Source organism: Epinephelus fuscoguttatus, linkage group LG4 (assembly GCF_011397635.1).
Source record: "Epinephelus fuscoguttatus linkage group LG4, E.fuscoguttatus.final_Chr_v1".
In the NCBI taxonomy this organism is placed as follows: Eukaryota; Metazoa; Chordata; class Actinopteri; order Perciformes; family Serranidae; genus Epinephelus; species Epinephelus fuscoguttatus.
In genome coordinates, this window is record NC_064755.1 from 24,158,149 (window position 1) to 24,174,673 (window position 16,525).

At 42.9% G+C, this 16,525-nt stretch overlaps 1 protein-coding gene across 3 annotated transcripts in view; it reads left to right on the forward strand.

Annotated features, from left to right (window-relative positions):
• The window catches only part of mctp2a (multiple C2 domains, transmembrane 2a), a 38,796-nt gene extending 25,658 nt beyond the window's left edge, over positions 1-13,138 (forward strand). For all 3 annotated transcript variants that reach the window (XM_049573083.1, XM_049573084.1, XM_049573085.1), the window contains exons 18-23: positions 2,061-2,180; positions 3,284-3,325; positions 8,049-8,158; positions 8,715-8,824; positions 10,024-10,121; positions 12,284-13,138. In XM_049573083.1, coding sequence (XP_049429040.1) covers positions 2,061-2,180; positions 3,284-3,325; positions 8,049-8,158; positions 8,715-8,824; positions 10,024-10,121; positions 12,284-12,343 — 540 coding nt within the window. In that variant the 3' untranslated portion in view covers positions 12,344-13,138. The remainder of the gene's footprint in view (positions 1-2,060; positions 2,181-3,283; positions 3,326-8,048; positions 8,159-8,714; positions 8,825-10,023; positions 10,122-12,283) is intronic.
• Positions 13,139-16,525: the final 3,387 nt, after the last annotated feature.

Genomic DNA, 16,525 nt, shown 5'->3' on the forward strand with positions numbered 1-16,525 from the left:
TTTCCCAGATGTTTCTCTCCATCGTTTTTATTAGTGTTAAAAAAGCATGTAAATCCTGAACACATGGGCTGACATACCATGAGGGAGGAATTGAGAAGATATTTCTGACAGTTTTGGTTTATACCCTCATTTAAGCACTCAGTTTAGACACAAGGCATTGTATTTCTGTAGGCTTTTATCTTGTCCACTGAGCCAGAACGCGGTGAGCAGAAATTTGCATTAGTGGGCGATTATGAATACCTGTGACAGATTCTCTCTGCCGGCTCCCTGGGCGGAAATGAATTGGCTCCCTCTGTTGACTTGCACAGGAAGACAGAGACCAAGCAATTAGACTTTAGTGGTTAATGTAGCAGCTTTTGCAGGGAGGGCAAGGAGGTTCAACATTCCTGCTGGGCTCATGTCAGTTTCCAGGCACATTTTCCCCCCTTTTCTTTTTCCTTTTTTATGAGAATACTGGGAATATGACAAGCTACCTGTCCACCAGCCAGCTGAATTCCTCTGGGGTGAGGGGAGCGTCGCTTTAGAATTGCCTCCCGGGAACTGAGGTGACAACACATGACGTAGGTTATTCATAACAGAGAGGAGATGTACTGCAGCTACCTCTGCACATCATGCATATTCATTGTTTACCTTTTTTTTTTTATTCCCCATCAGCTCTAGTTTGTTGCTGTATACGTAATTCAAATGAGCTCTTATAAAAAAATAAATAACTCTAACATATTGTTCATTTCTTTATACCTTGGTCATCCCGCTGTGTTTCTCCATAACGCTTCAGCTCACCCACTATCTCCCAGGTTGTATCGAGGGATAATAAGTGGTACAGTGGTGAAGCCTAGGGCAGTTGGGCCACAGTGTTGTCTGCATTACTCATGGTTCACGTTTCCCTGGTGGCCATTTGAACCTAGGCCTGGTGTGGCAGTAGGTAGACTGGCCCCCAGAGCAACGTACACGGACTCTGTGTGGCTGCTATGACAGGAGCAGTCTGCTGTTTACAGGCCTGCTATCAAGGCCCGAAGGCCTCAGTGCTTCACATCCTGTCTCGGGCTTAACTCGAACATATTGTTCGTAGTCGACGCAGCCTCCAGCTCTTTGAGCCTAGACTGCACAGTGCTAGCAACGTGTGGGTTCAGCTCAGCAGTTGTGAATGTTTTGAAATAAACTTTCCAGAAAGAAAAAACTTGTTAAGAAAGTACGATAAATGTAACCGTTGGAAAAGATGCATTAATTATAGAAAACATATATAAAGAATGAGAAAAAAATTTCATTGTGAAAGACGTGTGTGGTAAATAAAGTGGACCATATGTTAGACGTATTGGCACATAATCACACTATAATAGATTTTAAGATTGTACTTGCTGTGGGGGACATTTTTATTTCATCCCTGTCAACCGGCTGGTGTGATCCTCCTCACACATTCCTGATAATTTCAGTTGGAGACAGACTCATTAGGCTGTCACTAAATGGGTTTAAATGCAGCCGTCCAATTAGTGCTCTGCTGTGAAATGCAGTGGGTGTTGTGCAACGTGCTTAGCACCACTCCTTTACAGAATTATGAGGGATTACTCATTCAGTGTGATCCATCTTATTTCTACCAGGGGTCTTGGCTTTTCTCAGTATCATCGCCACGGAGGGGGTAAATGTTGCAAATGCTTCTCCAGTTGCCATATGCGCCTCGTCAGAGAGCCTCACTGCCTCTGAATCTAAGAGGATTTGATGTGCTAGTTAAAAGACAGCATACCATGCCTATCCATGTCATACTTTCTGTTCTGCAGTAAGGCACTCTGCCAGCGCAGTGTTATTGGTGTATATAAATAGGATTTCAAGATATTAAAAGTTGTCCCTGAATGTCTGTTACTTTCAAACCACTAAGAGTAAAATCTGTTGCCATCGGCTGTAAATCTCAGCGGCTTTACAGTCAGTAGTGCTTTTCATGAGATTTAGGACGTGGTTAAATCCATTATATATTTTGTTTTGGGAACAGGCTTGCTGAGATTTGAAAGCTTGGTCCTTGCTATAGTGTGATGGGCTTTGCGTTATACTGTCATGTCCTGTCTTCTCAGATCTTCCTTGTGACGGTGTGGCACTGGGAGCTCTTCATGCTTCCCCTCTTCCTGCTTCTGATCATTGGCTGGCACTACTTCCAGCTCTCTGCAGGGAAGGCCAACTCCAACCAGGACCTGGTGAGTGACAAGGACTCCGAACTCTTCAGTATTCATCCAAACGTGTAGACGCATGCTGTTACAGTGCAAATTCAATAAATGTTGACCCAACTGTGGGCACACCCTGATGGAACGGAGTCCTTTTGGCACACAAATTGCATTTTCACATGGATGTCAATTAACAACTTTTACACTTGCATGTACATTGTATAATACAGGAGCGTGTCTATTAAATGCACCTCACAGTACAGCCAGTTGTATCGGCCATGTGTTTTATAGCTGGTTAAACTAGTTTCTACATTTTCTCCAGGGGCCCAATAAAACACCAAGCAATAAGGAGCCCCTAGAATTAAATGACTGTAAATGTATGTATAGCCTATAGTCTGTTGATTTAGTCTCATCACATCTGTAAAATGCACGAGTACAGTTCCCTCCACAACATACCACTATCTCCTCTCTCTATCTGCTGTTATGGAAATTATGTTTGCCCTAGACATGTCTGTGAAGGTTAATGCTGTTCACACTTCTGACTGCCCCCCAATTTCACTATGTTGTAAGCCTTCTCACCGGCCAGCCAGGGGCCTGGCCCGCTCACACACCCTCCCCAAAGCAACATCCCCGGCCCGGTGATTGTGTTTATGGCTGCTGGCAAAGATGCCGTCCCTGGGCAATGTTAAAGCCCAGGCTCACCCTCATATCCAGTGTGGAGACACTGCCACCCCTCTGTGACCCTCTGGCCGGCAATGACACAGCTCTGTTCCCAGGCAATGTCACAGTGTGCACCACATTGGGGTCAGGGATGACTTGATATAAAGTGATCTAGGCAACAGCATCCAAATTAAATGTGTTTTTTTTTCTTCTCCTCTTTCTGTTTTTCTGTGTGCTTATGTTGTGGAGAAATGAGATTGCTTTGGTGTGACAGTGCTCTTGTGAGGAAGGCCCTCTTTCACCTCTCCTTTTGTGTGAGGTCACCCCTGTGATGCAGTCTCTATGGAAACAAGCCTCTCCCAATAGGGGTGAATGTACTCAAAGAAAATTTCATTACTAGGTGTTTGTTAAAAATGCTCCAGTGCCCACATGTCCCGTTCGTTTGAAATCACCCTCTACCCTTTATTTTCTCTTAGGTGAACATGAGCATGGGTGACGACGAAGAGGAAGACGAGAAGGTATTTTATCTTGTCTCTTTCTAACATTTTAAGGGCTAATATGTTTTGGTGGAATGTTATCGCGTCTCAGATTTCAGCACAAATATAAATATGTCTTTGAAGGTTTACCATGGACACTGAATGTTTTAAATATCACAGTGACATTACTCAATGGCTTTATGTAAAAATAATTTTTGAACTTATGATATGTGTGACCCCTTCTGATATTTCTATCTGAATCACCAAGGTTAAATCAAACACATAACAACGTCTGCATCGCCTGTGCTGGGCACAGATTCCCGGTTCAGCAAGTAGCTGATATTCTTATACAGATGAGCACTTGCTTCTTAGAAAATAAAAAATATTTTACCGAAGAGCCACACAGGTTCCAGTCTGTATTTTAATATGGTCAAAATCACAGTTACTTCTCAGAGGCTCTTTTCTGACTAAGAATAGAAATATTTTCATGCATCCCAAATGAGGGCAACATCTATGAAACAGTTGTAGCATGTAGCTCTTTATTCTGCTCCTCTGGGTATTCAGTGTCACTCTACAAATGCACTCCACTGAGACACTGCAGCCCTTTGAAAATCTATAAATCAAATTTAAACAGCACTGTCAATTAGATTCTGCACAGCTGTTAAGTATAAAATTTTTGTATCATCATTTTCTAAATAGGAAAGTTGTGTTGAGAGTGACCTTTTACCACCAGAACAAATGAACAAAGTACAATAACACAGCATCAAACTTATACTTCGCCCCAAAGGTTATCAGTCGTTCTCACTCGCTCGTTTGTGAGAAATCATACATGATAATGTATTAATGCATCTCTCCAGTGTCTCTTGAAAAACAAAACAACAGGAAATCTTTAAGTAGCCTGAAATTATACTTCCCCACAGCACATAATATTCAATTACACTCATCCCACTGTTTCCTGTAAAGAAGGAAGAGTTAACAGGGATGTGTATTATTGCTTTATGGCAATGAAGTGTGGAGCTAACGCAGACCCTCCAAGCGATGACCCTTGTGCTTCGTGTCTAGGCCCAGGATTCATATCCATAATGCACTCAATATATTCTGTTGTGATGACCTGGGGCTATGAAAAAAGCCAGCTTCTTTTAAAAAACACAGGCACATCCACCAAATCCTGTCTGAAAGGATGGGCTAATTCACAGATGAAACTCGCATGATATGTCTGCACACACGAAAGCGGGGAGCCGCACTTGCTATCATCGCTAGGAACAGGCAAACTGGTGCTTAAACAAACAGCAGTGACACAGAAAATTCAGTGTTTTTATGAATATTGAATCAGGCAGGATTACCTCTGTGCACTGAATTAAATATCATTGCTCTGTATAACTATTATTACACATGTATTTACCTTGAAAACTCAATATTTAATATAGGAATGTTTACTCTTTCAGTTTAAAAAATGGCAGTGTCTTTAGAAAGGTTTAAGATTCTCTCAGTGCGTAGCATGTGTTTCCGAACTCTTAAGCTTTCTGAAAGGTTTTCCATGAGCCTCCCTAAGCCCTTTCACACTCAGAGGAAATGAAATATCTCCTTTCATTTACTAATTAAGCAGTCACCCATGTTTGTTTTAAGCTGTCAGCTTTAATTTAAAGTGGCTTTTTTGAAAGTCTTGTTATGGTCTTGCTGTCACTTGGATGTGATATCATGCAGTTAGATCAAGCAGTGTAGCTTTACACCTCCTATCAAAGTCTTCTTTAGAAATATTTGGGGTTAAAGAGTGATCAGTGTTAAATTTGATGACTTCAAAGCCTTTGCTTTCTCTCCCCCTAGTCTTTCCTCTAACATGTGAATAAAGGCTTTTCCCTCTGAGAAGGTTATGATTACCACTCAAATATGTTTTTATCCCCCTTTTTTCCCCCTTGAGGAAGGAAATATTTAAACCTCAGACAGAGCAGCGAGAATGTGAAGGCATGACGTTAAAGAGAGACGAAAGGCAAGGCAGTGTTACAGCGGGATAATACAGAACAGATTCTCTGCCTGTGAACAAATCTGTCCTCGGGGAAAGAGACAGCTTACAAATTATGTGTGGGCAAAGTGACTTCCCTTTGGCCTTAGGTATCAATTGTGCAGATAGACAATATTTAATCATAACATAAAGAAACAGAGAGGCAAAACAAGTCCATAGATCTCCAATAGAAATGAAAAGGGAAGATGAAACAGCCCTTTCATTGCCCCCTGGCTGGCAGTGCTGGTCTGAGGTTGACTTGCTCCCAGAGCCTTGCCCAGGGGAGTTTGAGGGGGAGGAGGGTGAGGAGGTGGTTGTGGGGGTGCTAGACTGGGCTGGGGGGTTACTCCATCTCTCACCCGATAGTCCACAGTCACCGCTGGGTCTCCTTGAGCACACCAGTCAGACAGACTGCCCATGTCGTGATGTGTGGCGTGCATTACAAGAGCCGCCGCACATACACCCACCAACACATTAAAGCTTTTTTTGTGTGTTTTTATCCCAGCAAATTGTTTGTTAGCTTATTTTAGCTCCATGTGAGGTAATTTGACTAGAACACAGGTGTTTTTCATTTTTGATGCACTTCTTATCTTTGTCAAAAAAAAAAAAAAAAAAAAAAGTCACTCGAAAAAAAATATTCAGTCAGAGAATTCAAATTTGGCACCGTTTATTCTAATTAGGATGATGCTAAATGAGCTTTTTCCAGCCTTTGATAACACCCCACATGTCTGTGAGAGTATGTTTACCTTTGTGCAGGAGATCAAATTGGTTCTCCATTACCGCACCTTAAAAGGAAGCTTTTACAATTTTATCTGAAATGAGAATATGATTTCACACAGGTTTTCTAATCAGTAGACATTTAGGATTCATTTAGTCCATCCCCAGTTTACCCATCCTTTTCCATTTCAGAAGGAGATCTTTTATTTATTTTTGTTTTCCCTGCACTCGTGCACATGCTGAAAAAGAGAAATGAACAAAGATAGAGAATATCATCAAATGATTAATGTAGGAAGGACTTCAGTTTTGGTCGCTAAGGAGATGGAGGATTTCAAGAATCTTAAAGCACATGAATAATGATAATCATGAGAGCTCTGCCTCTCGATGCATACTTCAGAGTACATCTATTTGTCTGTTTTTCCTTTTAGAAATGAAAGCCAATATGGTTTCTCTCTTTTTCTGCTGGAGCTGTATTTCTGGCTAAATTTACCTTGCATGTGTAGCCAGTGCAGTAAAACAGTGCTTCCTATCTTTTATTAGATTTGAATTCTAAATCATGTAATTGGGCCGTTTAAACAAGCTTAAATGGAAATATGAAAAGGAATGTGAGCCCTGCTGATGAGGCTCCATATCGAGTGAGCGTGGCTCTCTGTGTCCATCAGGAGCTCACCAACACGGGTTGTAATGGCTTTTAGCGGAATCTAACAGTGTTCCCGCTTTCAAAATAAACTTGGATAAAGAGCTCAATTAACACCTGATGTAGAGGAAAGGACACGCGTGAAGGTTTGCTCAGAGCCCCTCCCCCCCTCCTCGCCACCACAGTGGAGTGGAGTAAGATGATGCAGAACCACAGATAGTCCTCTCTCCCCATGATGAGACCATGAGATGTTAATCTCACAGAAAGCATATTTGTGATAGTTTTTCCTTTTTTGGACAGTGCTGAGCCTCCAGTGTCTGTCCAGATCCGAGCCCGGTGGGGGAGGCTCTGCTAGTGTGGGAATTGCTCTCTTCCTGCGCCTTGCGTGGAGAAGAGTGGGCCTGACAGTGGGGAGTCTCTATGTGCTGGCAGACAGTGTGTTCCCAGGGGCTGCCTCATGAAGCTCTGATAAAGGCATTCTGTCTGGACCCTGTCAATGCTCACAGGCTGCGGCTTCGGCTGACTTGTAACATAAACATATAGACATCCCCAAGCCTCCTGCTAGGGTCCATCAGAGCGCCCTCCCCCAACACTCTCATTCCCCTTCTCCCTCTCACTCTTCCTCTCCCGCCCTCTGTCATCATTCCTGTCATTATTTCCTCCTTTTGATGTGAGGCTTCTCAGCCCTCTTTAGCTTGTGTTACTTGTGTTATCTCTAGTCACTCCTCTGCCTTTGGAAGGCTTCACACTCGTTATTTCCAGCCTTGATGTGATCACATTTATTTCTTTTTGAGACCCTCCAACCCCCTCGCATGTTGACTTATTGCTTTGCCAGACTCAGTCGTTATTATATCAGCGCATTAAAAGCAAATAATACTTAGTTGTGACAAGAATCATGCGAGCAAAAGAGAGAGCACATCCAACTGGTGTTCTAAGCGGGGTGAAGTGTTTTTCTCATGCCGGGAAAGTGTGAGGATGGGTTAGAAAGCCTGACAGATTTGTAAAAACATGTTCAAACTTGTCCTGTGCAGGTTGCTGGAAAGGAATCTTTCCTAAGTTGTGAGGCCCCTGCTCCTCTCGTCTAGGTCGTCTATTCTGCCTGATTGCGGATGGCCATTTTGTGTACTTTTCATCTACCAGAGAGTCTTGATTGTGCTGCACTTGTGCAACAGCTCTATTGTGTGTGGCGGACAAAAGCTGAAATCTCTCAGCCATCCACATAACAGCTTCTGAGCACTGAGTCTGTCTCATCTTCAAAAGCATAGTCTGAAGATGTACAGTGTTTGCTCATTATGGGCCATTCAATAGATAAATCACACATAATGGCACAGCAGAGATAAACTGCTCTTTGTCTACCCTGCCCAACAATTGACATACAGTGTACCTCATCAGTGTCTGTGCATTTTTTTTAGGAATCTGGAAAAAAGGGTTTGATGGATAAGATACATATGGTGCAGGAAGTGTTGCTGGTTGTCCAGAACGTTTTGGAGGAAATCGCAAACATCGGGGAGCGAATCAGGAAGTAAACATTTTTATTTTTATCCTACAAAGTATTTTTAATTTTTAATTAATATTGGTGTTTTTTTCATAGAACTTTACGTTAGTCTGATGTAGGGCTGGGTAACGTATCAATATTTTCTCAGGATAGTGATATTAAACTACACATCGCTTTAGATCTTGGATATTATGATAGCACTGTTGCCTTTTCATGTTTTTAAAGGCTGCATTACAGTAATGTGCTGATATTTTCTTAACTTGCTAGATTGTTCTAGCTGTTCTGTTATTTGCCTTTACCTGCTTAAGTCATTATATCCACACTACTGATGATTATATATCAAAAATATAATTGAAATGTTGCCTTTTCATGATTTTAAAGGCTAGATTACAGTAAAGTATTGTAATTTTCTTAACTTGCCAGACTGTTCTAGCTGTTCTGTTATTTGCCTTTATCAAAATCTCATTGTGTAAATGTTTTTTGAAAGCACTAATAGTCACCCCCGCAATACTGTCACAATATCAGTATTGTGATATTTGATTTTCTCCATATCACCCAGCTCTAATCTGACATCCTTTTCTAGCATAGTCAACTGGTCCGTCCCGTTCCTGTCGTGCCTGGCCTGCCTGGTGCTGTTTGTGGCAACAACGCTGTTATATTTCGTCCCTCTGCGATATCTTGTGCTGATATGGGGTAAGTTCTACATCTGAAAACACAATTTAATTCATGAAATTGTAATTTATTTATTTTTTCATAACTACAAGTGTAATGGGCAAATAGCACAAGCTAACAAACTCCCACTATGTGTGTCTTGCAAGATCCTTCATTACTGTGACCAAAACATCCTGACAAATTGCATAAAAATCGACGCCCAAACTGCTGTTGCAAAACACAACTCTTACTCACTCTTCCTAACTGCAAATCCATGATTTAATGAAGTACAGTAATTTAAGAACTCTGCCATGCCTACACCTCTGCAGATGCACAGAGATCAGACAGCTGCAGAGGTTTGCACTGCTCAGTGTGGGCTGATGTAGCAGAGCCCAGCAGAGGCGAGGCCTAAGGTTTGTGTGAAAACAAAGCAGAGGTAGAGTAGCAAGCTGTATATAATACATGATGTCCTTGGGCAGTCTGTAGGCTCCTGGTCTAGCCTCTCATTATCTGCTGTAGTCATACAGAATAGACAGTCATCTCAGTGGTCAGGGAGATATGCTGCCCTTAACAGGCTCTCCTCCTCCAGCTGTAAGCCCACAACCACTGTACTTCCACACTGCCTTCAACACAATCAATACCAAAAAACCATCATATCAAACAAAAAACACACAGTCTGAGACACTCCTCTGCCTCCCCAGTTAACCCCCATCTCTGTGGTTGCAAGGCAAGCCTTTCAAGTTGCTTGCACATATTTAAGTCCTTAGGTTCTTTGTCTGCATGTTGAGGTACAGGCAGTACCAAGCTGTGAATATAATGGTCCCATTACAAGACCCCAGAGATATTTTTTTTCTCTGTGGTATGCAGCCATGTTTAAAGTAAATATAGATGTGCTAGAAATGATCAGATTGAAGCAAACTAAGGGAAGTGAGGAAAAGTTGTTGTGACTATGTGCCTCTTTTTCAAATTGCAGTGATTATTATTCATCAGCTTTAATTGATTAACTGTTACAGCATCCACACTTGTCTCCATTGTATTAGTCTGGCTTGGATTCAGTTTGGCTGAAGGGGATCAATTGAAACAGCATCATGTAATGCAGTTACTGATACACCGGTGGGAACTATACTGCACAGTCCATAGATAGGGTTACACAACTCTTTTTATTATTATTATTTTTTACACTGCAAAATATGCCAGTTGCTGTGACACCTTTATTTATTAATGTGCTCTTGTTTTCACAGGCGTTAACAAATTTACCAAGAAGCTGCGCAACCCATATACTATTGACAATAATGAAATACTGGATTTCCTCAAGAGGGTGCCTTCTGATGTTCAAAAGGTAAGGGTCCAATTTTACATACAGATAGGGAGGGAATTCCCTGAAGATGTCTGCATTATTTGCTGTACCAGAATTCCCAAGTGTTGCAGAAATATATCCTCTGGCTTTGTTTGATTATTAATGGACTCTCGCCTTTAAAGCAGCCCTGGCCCAATTATTCCTCAGTGCAGCTCCATGTAGTCGCCGTATTGCCTGAGTGAGGAGATGCTCAGATCTGTCCTCAGCCATATTGCCGCAGCCTCGTCCGTTATTAACAATTTTGTCCGTCTGATTGAAGCGCTGTGACATTAAAGTTGGTGATTGGCCGAGGGCCGGCAGAGGGCTCCTGACGTCTCTGGCTGTTGTGTCAGCAGAGAAACTCTGATGTGGCCTCAGTCACTTCAGGGTGGTGGAGTCAATTAATGTAGTCATGAGCCCCAGTCGTCTTGCTGGGTGCCATATGTGATTACATATTAGCCATGGCTGATATGTCATTTGCATTTACATCACAGAGCTGAGGAGAGCTGTCAGGGTGTTGTAAGTGGCGCCGGGTGTTCGCCGTTCTCTGACTGAGAATTTTGCTCGGCCAGGAAATGAAGTGCCACACAGTGCCTTCATCTCCCAGGTAACTCGCCAGACTGAATTCAGCGAGAAATCCTGACAGTCTGGATCTGGAAAGACACTCTCACCCCAGTCTGTTTCTCTGCTGCACCCTTGATGTCCTCCTGCAGCAAGCCATTGCTGACTTCTCTGTGATGTTGGAGGGAGCCTGTGTTGTTAGAGATTTGGCTGACTGAGTTGGCAAAACAAGGTGGTGAATACATTTTGATTCAGAATCCTTTGTATGTCTTCTTCCCCATTGGGATACAATGTTTGAGCTTTGAAAATGACTCACTTTCAAATCTCATGGAAACAATACTTTTTAGCCTGGTTTAAAAGAGAAACTACATCTTGAAAATAGCTCCAATCATAAAAAACAAAACACCCTTAAGATTCATCATAAGTACGTTTCATTATGTACTGTGAAAAATAACCTTAACATCATATACACAGGAGACCCAAAACAATAGACCACATATTTTGTTTTTGTTGACTTAGAACTTCAATCCTCAGATAGGTGTGGACACAAAAACACCACAAAGGCTGAAAATTGACTCCTGTCTTTCTTGCAAATGTGACTTGGCAATTAGTGCCTGTGCACATCTACAAAGTCTGCCTCAAACGGGGACTTCTGACAACACTGTGTCTGTCCTGAAATAAGAAGCATCTGTCAGTTCTGAGGACAGTTTCATGTTCTGATGCAGGAGGCAGTCACTTTGTTCCCACATTCCATCTCCCATTCTAATAATGGAGACCAGCTAATTAGCATAGAGTTCTTACCTTTATTCAACAGATTCACCGTATTGTTTGAGCTCAGCAAGCGTGCTTCAAAAGCAAGTTTTCAAATTCCAGCTCTTCTCCTTTTCAGTTTACCCTATGATCAGTCCTTTTTGGATTATGGTGGCAGTTTTGAAATAAAAATACGGACAGTTGAATCTAATTTTTTGAATGTCAAAGAGAACATGATTCTACAACATACATTTATTTTGTAAATCCATTTGAACATCAAGACACTTCTGGGGGAAAAAAAATAAGACATGAGTAAATCTATCTTCAGCTTAATGCTACACATGTAACCAACAGAAAAAAAACAAGGTTGTGAGTTCAGATGTCACACGTCAGGTCTTGTTTTTCCCTGAAGAAATCAAAGTCACACCAAGGGTCTGTAAAGCCACGAAGAAAGTTACACATCAACTGATGCTGGTAACTTAAACAGCTATGGCTTTATACTATTCTCAGGCTTGAAGAAAGTTTTCTTTAGGGGACATAACTTACAGTGAGTGATTATGCAGTTTGCAACTCCCTCACTGGCCTGGCAGGTCATCTCAACAGTTGATGTCTGTTTCTAATATTGTGATTGTGGTGCAGAATGAGGGGGGCGTACACTGGTACGGAACCCTTGACTCTTCAAATCCTTCCTCCCTGTGATTAATCCCCTCTGCTCCTGTGTTTAAAAAATGATTCATTACAGGCGAGCCCGCCTCGCTTTCCCCTGCACCAGCTCTCCTCAGGGGAGCCATTACCGTGCGCTCCACTGAGCTCGGATTACCTGCCTCTGACCAAACTCCTGTTTGTTTTTACAGGTGCAGCACAGCGCGCTGAGAGCGCCCACCAGCCAGAACCAGCCGAAGAAGAAAAGGTAGACTCCGCAGACACGCTGGATGAAAGGCTGTTCTCCTTTTGAATACGGTACGACGCAGTCCACCTGACAACAATGCTCCAGTGCCAGCAGAGCCCATGACCCTGTGCACCCCACCATACCACCCTAACTCTGCCCCCTGCTGCTGAGGGGCAGCCAGCCGCTCTCTGGCTTGTGTGTTTGCCACCCCCCTGACAGAGGCTGTGAACTGCAGCAGCTAGGAGGGCAGCACATGGCGCTGTCAATCACAAGCCTGGAGGTAAAGAAAAGAGAGCGCTGCAAGGCTCAGCCTTCATCTTTGGATATAATTTAGAAAAGGAATGAAAAGCGTCGGGTTTGGCTTACCTTAGACCTCCACTGTCTTGCTGTTTTTTTCTTACTTTGGTGAAACTTAGAAATTTGCCTTCAGGTTAAGTTTATACAAGCTTAACAGTTTATGGAAAACACACCGTGGCAAGGTTTTTCTTTATCCATGTGTTAATATAATTACAGGTCAGAAGGTCATGTATATTGCAGTAGATTTTTAAATAATCAAAATTACGTTTTGACGCACATTTAAAATATTTTTACATAATATTGAATATTGCCGTTCTTGTTGTGGTAAGGATTTCCTGTATATAATATGCCATCAGCAACAAATCTATATTTATGTAATACGTGTGTATTTTTTTCAGCTGACTTTATGCTCATGTATATTAGACTGATTAATTTGAGAGTTTTATTGTTACTCAGTTTCTTGTCTTCATCATCAAATTGAGAATTTGCAGGAATCCTGAATAAAGAATCTTGATCAGTTTGAGCTCTTGTTTTTTGCCCGTGCTTTTTCAATAACTGCACTCTAGTGAGGATGGATTACACCACTTCTTTACTTGAATACACAGTAAACACATCTGATTACACAACACAGCCATTGGAACAGAGCTCACACACCGGCCACCGCTGCGCCTTGGTTACCGAGCTCACATCAAAGCTGTGTGGCTCCAGTGTGCTTCCTAATGCATTGCTTTGTTGCCTTCTCACAATAACAGGGTCCAGATGAGAGAGAAAGAGCTCATCTCACAGAGTACTCTCTCCATCCTCAGCACTTAGTGCTTTACATTTCCACTAAAATCACCTGGCCTATCTAATGGCTACACACACACATACTCTGGTTTTTCCATCTGTCTCCCCACAATAGTTTTTCCAAGAAGAGGGATGTAGTATATCCTCTATCAATTTTCTCATCCATGTTTAGTTTATATACAAAAACAATAAATTATGAACACCTTTGGCTGTTTTGATTTTTGCTAAACGAGAAACAATTTTGATTATTCTCACAATAATGCCACACTGAGAACAAAAACAAATTCCATCTAAATATTTACAATTCATATTGCACTTATTTGGTTTATTAGCCTGTCTACATGAGAGGCAGTTTGCATGAAAAAAATAGTTTCCCTCTTCACTTGCTGTCTGTCTCTCTGATAGCAGACAAATGGCAAGCACTCTCTTTTAAAATATACATAGTTAGAACTAAAGTTGGGCTGAACTGAGGCTTGGACCCCACCGTTGGGAGTTTGTTCTAACTGATTGGGGGACTGAGCATCGCGGCCGGGTGCCCCCCTCCTCAGCAGTAGCACGCTGGTGAAAGAGCATCCATCTGTGCTTTGTGAAGAGTTTGATTGGCTCAGGGGGACCTGGTGGAGCCCCGGGCTATCTCTTTTGACAGGCTGATAGAGACATCACTGGGCTCTCCCAGGAGCTGCCACCAGGGGTCCATTTCAAAGTGAGAGGGTGTGGAGGTGACCCTGAGCTTCTGACGAGCTAAATCCCACACACTGGCTGAAACCCTCCTACATTCTTGGCTCCATTGGGGCTGTGGGGTGGGGGGGGGGTGGGGGGGGGTGGTTTTGGCTGTGCTGGGAGGAGGGCAGAGCTGGGGAGGGAGGGGTGGAGGGTACAAGGAGATCACTGGCAAGACCCGATGAAGTGTCCCCAAGAGGTGAAACCAATTAAGCAATACTCCCAGGGTACTTTTAATCGACATTTCAGCAAACATCCAAATTGCCGTACTAGGACATCTAAATTTCTGACAGAACACGTAAAAATAAGAACCTGACAATTAGCAGGCACATAAAGCCAATCTTAACTAAAAAAAAAAAACCCTCACTTTGGTGAAGAGCAATTTTAAAGTTAAAATAAAACTGTGTCATGGGCAGATACATCATTGAGGCAAATGCTGCCAGTGACATTACGAGAGGTCATATGGGAATACGGTTGCCTGCCTCCAAGCTGTCAAATCTTTGGATCCGTGGCACCGAGGTTGTGGACTTGGATGTTCCCTGTATCATTCATAGTCAATGGATCATACAGAAGAGTCTGACAGGGTTACAACAAATGTTGATTCGGCTCTGCACGCACCAGTGCACACTCATGCTACCTACTCGCACCGCGCGTGCACCCAAACACACATAAGCTCCTCTTCAAAGAGGTGTAATCATATTTAAGGAATTATTCATCAATGTATTTTCTCCTGGGAAGGCTACGAATCTCAGCAGAGGAAGTCACTGTGCAATATGGTCCCTGAATGCAGTGGGGAAAATCCCTGGATGTTTTACAAGCTTGCTAATGAACATTTGAGCCACACAGCAGTTAACATTGTCTGATCACATTTTTTTTTTCCAGCAGTAGTTGTTGTTGTTGTGCATGGTGTGGCAGTGATGTCTTCATCAGGCTGTCAAAAAGGAAGTGCCTGCAGCTGTAGCGGATCCCCCCAGAGCCTGTCACACTCCTTGTTTCCATGGCAGTCCTTCAGGCAGCACCACAGGCAGGCTGTGTGCAAGGACCCATACAACCTGTTTTTTCAGCAGCCGCTCCTCTGATGTTCAGCCCCGGAGCGGGCGTCAAACTACCAAGTGCAGAGAGAGAGAGAACAGTGCACCCTTTCTCTCTGTCGCAGTTCTGCGCCGCTTTACAAGGAGATGCATAGCAAAAAAAAAAAAAAAAAGACCTCCCCATTTGAATAAGCCACTATTCTCAGCACCTCCTTAGTAATTGTTACATGTGCAATGCCGTTAAGGTTCTCTGACCTCCTCTCTGGGAGACATAATGCGCACAGTGGGACAAAGTAAGAAAAGCACGACTCATAGTTGACTTACACGTGTTAAAGCTCTTATGCATGTGTTATTTGGTCTGCTTGTTCCACCTGAGAAGCGGGTCGTGGAGATCAGTGGCTATGCTGCAAGTCCCAACTGGCCTAAATTAAAGGTGCAGGGGTTACGGTCTGCCTCCAGACAGAACTCTGACACCAATAAAGAGCAGAATTTGCCAGGGCATCGACTCAGTGGAAACACAATCCAAATGACAGAACAGACGGAGTTTGCTGCAGTCAGTTTGTTTTGTCTATCAGAGCACATTTACCTGAGGAGGCTGCATGGGGAGCTTTTAAAATGACGCCGTATTCTGCTTTTGCGGTTCCAGATTGTAACTTAAGCGCTCGGCGCATTGCTTTACTCTCTCCCGATGATAGAATATATAAATCATGGTAACCAGGATTGATGTTGTCTCTGGGAATAGGGGTGGGAATATGACTGAGATAACAACAGAGAAAAAATGGTCGCTAATAGCTGCTGTTTTCAGTAGCTGCAGTTTACTAATAATTCATTTTGTGGCCCACAGTACACACTGGTGTTAAGACATGGCAAAAGCCATAATTCTTTATAGCATCAAGAATAGAAGATGGCCTTTAAGAGCTGAAATTAAATCATTGGCCTTTAAAAGCATCTCTCTAAGGGGCAAGCTGCATTAATAAATTCAACTGATTCTGCTTTAATATTATTCAGAGTGCATTAAAATGAAGACAACAGCTGGGATCATGCCCAGTCTCGGGAGTATTGCTTGGGCCAATGAGTGCCGCCGAGATGCAAAGCATGTCTGAGCGCAACCCTGCCTTGTGGACGGGGAGGGGACACAAGGTCTCGGTGTTACAGGTGCAGGCCTGACAGTTGCTGTTCCCGGATCAGAGGTTGTTGGGTACTGACACCGGCCACAGGACAGCTACTGCCTGCCTCAAAAAACAATGTCACATGGGAACAGACACCCGGCCACCCAGCCAATCAGGCCAGCCACTGCCGCAATCATGACAGTACTGCTTATGAGAACTACAAGAACCTTCAAACTATTAAATGCTTTGTTTTTATAGCCGCTG